Genomic DNA, 2,979 nt, shown 5'->3' with positions numbered 1-2,979 from the left:
TAGTCACAAATGGCAATTGAATCTTGGTCAAAAAAAAAAAAAAAGTGGCAGTGCTAAGGTTTTCTAAATGTGGTACGTGAAGCCATAGAGATGGAGTGTCTGTGAGTAGCAAAGAAGTTTCAAGAGCTGTAAGAAAGTCCCAAAACACATTCCTCCTGTCTCCCACTCAGGCATCTTCCCCCTGCGGTAAACAATCTCCTGTCACTTTTGAAAAGCCAGGAAGCAAGCCAGACTCCAAAAGGCTAGTAGTTTTATCTGAGAAGCGTTAAATGTAACTTACAAATGATAATTCCATTTTCAATAAGGTTTTGTTTTATTCCTGAATGCTACAAGTAGTCCCTGCAAGTGAAGCACGTCATGAGCTCCTCAGATTACTGACTTTTTCCACATTGCAAGCCAAAGGAAGGATAAATGCGTGTAGAGTCACATATGGCAGTGTTCCCCAGGAAAACCTAGCTCTGCCTCCTCCTAGCACATTCAATGCAGTTAACCCCCTCTTTTATTTCAGTTATCACAGCTCACACAGCTTTTGCATGGATAATTCAGTACCAGTACTTCATCTGTCTAAACGATCATAGACCTTTCCTGCTGAGCTGCAGGCTAGCCTGAAGATGGGGGGAGAGCTCTCTGGGACAATAATTTGCCCTGTGCTCTTGAGAAGGAGGCGCCTCCTTCCCACGGGCAGAATTTACACCATGGCGTTTGTTCCTGTGACCAAATTCCTGGAGCACGTGGAATGGCTCTGGCTGTAGTCTCGTATTCCCCATGACTCCTATGCCTCTCTGCAGATAAAGTGTTGCTCTCAGCAGGGCTGGCGTGGCTTCAGCATCTCTGGGCTTCGCTTCCTCCTAGACTTACAAGGAGGGTCTTCGGGTTACTGGCAAGTGTTCCCTTCGGAAGTGGAGCCCAGCTGCTTGTGTTGTCTGGGCACTGTTGATATCACTTCCAGGGGGCTTCAGAAGTCAGGTTCCCTAAATAAACTGAAGGTTGTGGCTTCTGAAGGCTGCCACTTCATTGCATTCAATTATGAACCACCTCAAAACAGTATTGATTATCAGTGTCCTCTAGATAAATTACAACAGCCTCTTCTACTTGTGGGGCAACTAAGGCAAAAGTAGAGGGTGCCTTAGGCCAGTACGTGTCATTCCGTAAGGCAGAGTTACAGGGCTGGAAATCCTGAGCCCTGCTGCACTTAGCACCTCACACTCTGCGCGCTCCTCCGGTGCTGGGTTCCCACCAAAAGCATCTAGTGAAAAGGCAGTCACAGAGCAAGTGGTTCACGGTGTCCCACAACTGGAAAAAAGACTAAGGGAGCTACCAAGAAGGTTTTCCCAGACCTTAGAGTGTATAGTAGGCATGGAAAGCAGGGACTAGAGCTAAATTAATGGAAATTGCTTAGATATCCCATAAGAATGAAAAAGCAATAGAAAAACAAAAGCCAGTTGGGCCAAACTAAGCATTTTGTTTTCAATGTTTTAAACTCTCTTTCAAAAGCAACGATTTGCCTAAAAATTAAGCTTTTTAACATTTCTTTTTAATGAAATTGTTCACCAAATTGCCAGGGTTTCTGAACAGTTTAGTCTTGAAACTTGCATTTCTAGGTTGCTTAGGCTTTCTGAACCACTGACCTGCTTTTGAGAAGAAAACGAGTATTTTTTGCATAATAATAGTGGAACTTAAGGAAGAGCCTTTCCACTGTTCAAGACAGTAAATTACAAGAATGCCCATAACAAACATGGCTCTGCAGAGATTTTACCATCTCCTTTGTTTCTTTCCCAGGCTGCAGAAGAATGGAAGTTTGTTGCGATGGTGGTTGATCATCTTCTCCTTGGCATATTTATGCTAGTTTGTATTATAGGAACATTAGCTGTATTTGCTGGTCGCCTTATTGAATTAAATCAGCAAGGATGAACATCAACTGGAAACTATTTGCTACCCTGGTCAGCATCTGAAAGCATCTTAACCGTCAGAACCTGGCCAGCCTCCGAAAGTTTCACAGACAGGAATCAGTCCCTGCTGGGAAAGAGCAGGGATAATAAAACGTAAGGCTCCATACTTAGCACTTCTGAGCTGCTGCTCGGTGGCATTTCCTTGCCAAAAAGAAACACTTGCATTACTGGTAGACTGAATGGCTGTCAGCCAGGTTTTGATCCGTTTTACCATTTATTAAAAATGTTAATGTATTAATAAGACTGTCTGACTTTGTAACCCACAGATACAATTCCACTGAAATCAATAGCAGTGTAATAAGCTTTAGCTGAGCTGTAAATCTGTATCCAACTTTAGCGTTCAAGCTGGTTTCAATATCAGCTCTGTGGTTTTTGTATTGGCAGAGTCACAAATGACTCCTCTTGTAACACTAGATGTAACCAGCAGAAATATCTCAAGCTCCATGCTTAAGCACTTGATTTTCATGCACAAATCTGAAAATGCTAACTGTCATATGTGACTCTACCTGTAGAAATTCTTGATGCAGCAAAGAGGAGGGACTGTCCCTTACTGTGGGAAGGATCCAGACTCAGCCAGTTGGGTCCCACAGGTATTTTTTGCTATCAAGTCCCATGGTAAAGGACTTGTAGAGGAGGATTTTTTGCCCTGTTTTTTCACCGAGCCCTGCTCTGTGACCATCAGGCATCCCAGTGACTATGTTGCAGTCAATGCCCTCTTATTTTTACCTGCTAATACTCGTTATAAGAAGCCCCTCATTCATTATGTATTAATGCTCAGGATTTTCGTTGTCAACAGCTATGTTCTGCAATTGCATCCTAAGGGAAAAGTTTAGGCCAAAGGGGAAAGGAGGGTATCCACAGAATAATCTCTGTACTCAGCCTACTCTGCTCTGGGAAGGTTGGTTTCCACTCTTTATTTTGAGTGATGACTAATGTGGGGGCAGCTTCAAATTTGGGGGATGCTCAGTATGACATCTTAAACACAATTCTTTTTGTTCCCTGAAAACTGTCCCCTGCCCTGCTGAAATAG

The 2,979-nt window shown here is 43.3% G+C and overlaps 1 protein-coding gene across 1 annotated transcript in view; it reads left to right on the top strand.

The window, feature by feature from the left end:
* The window catches only part of CHRNA1 (cholinergic receptor nicotinic alpha 1 subunit), a 9,707-nt gene extending 7,519 nt beyond the window's left edge, over positions 1 to 2,188 (top strand). The window contains exon 9 of the mRNA XM_009278592.1: positions 1,780 to 2,188. Coding sequence (XP_009276867.1) covers positions 1,780 to 1,911 — 132 coding nt within the window. The 3' untranslated portion in view covers positions 1,912 to 2,188. The remainder of the gene's footprint in view (positions 1 to 1,779) is intronic.
* The last annotated feature ends 791 nt before the right edge of the window (positions 2,189 to 2,979 follow it).

The sequence above is a fragment of the Aptenodytes forsteri genome, unplaced genomic scaffold (assembly GCF_000699145.1).
Source record: "Aptenodytes forsteri isolate BGI_AS27 unplaced genomic scaffold, ASM69914v1 Scaffold257, whole genome shotgun sequence".
In the NCBI taxonomy this organism is placed as follows: domain Eukaryota; kingdom Metazoa; phylum Chordata; class Aves; order Sphenisciformes; family Spheniscidae; genus Aptenodytes; species Aptenodytes forsteri.
Note: the sequence above shows the minus strand (reverse complement) of the source record. Positions and strands in the feature narration are given on the sequence as shown.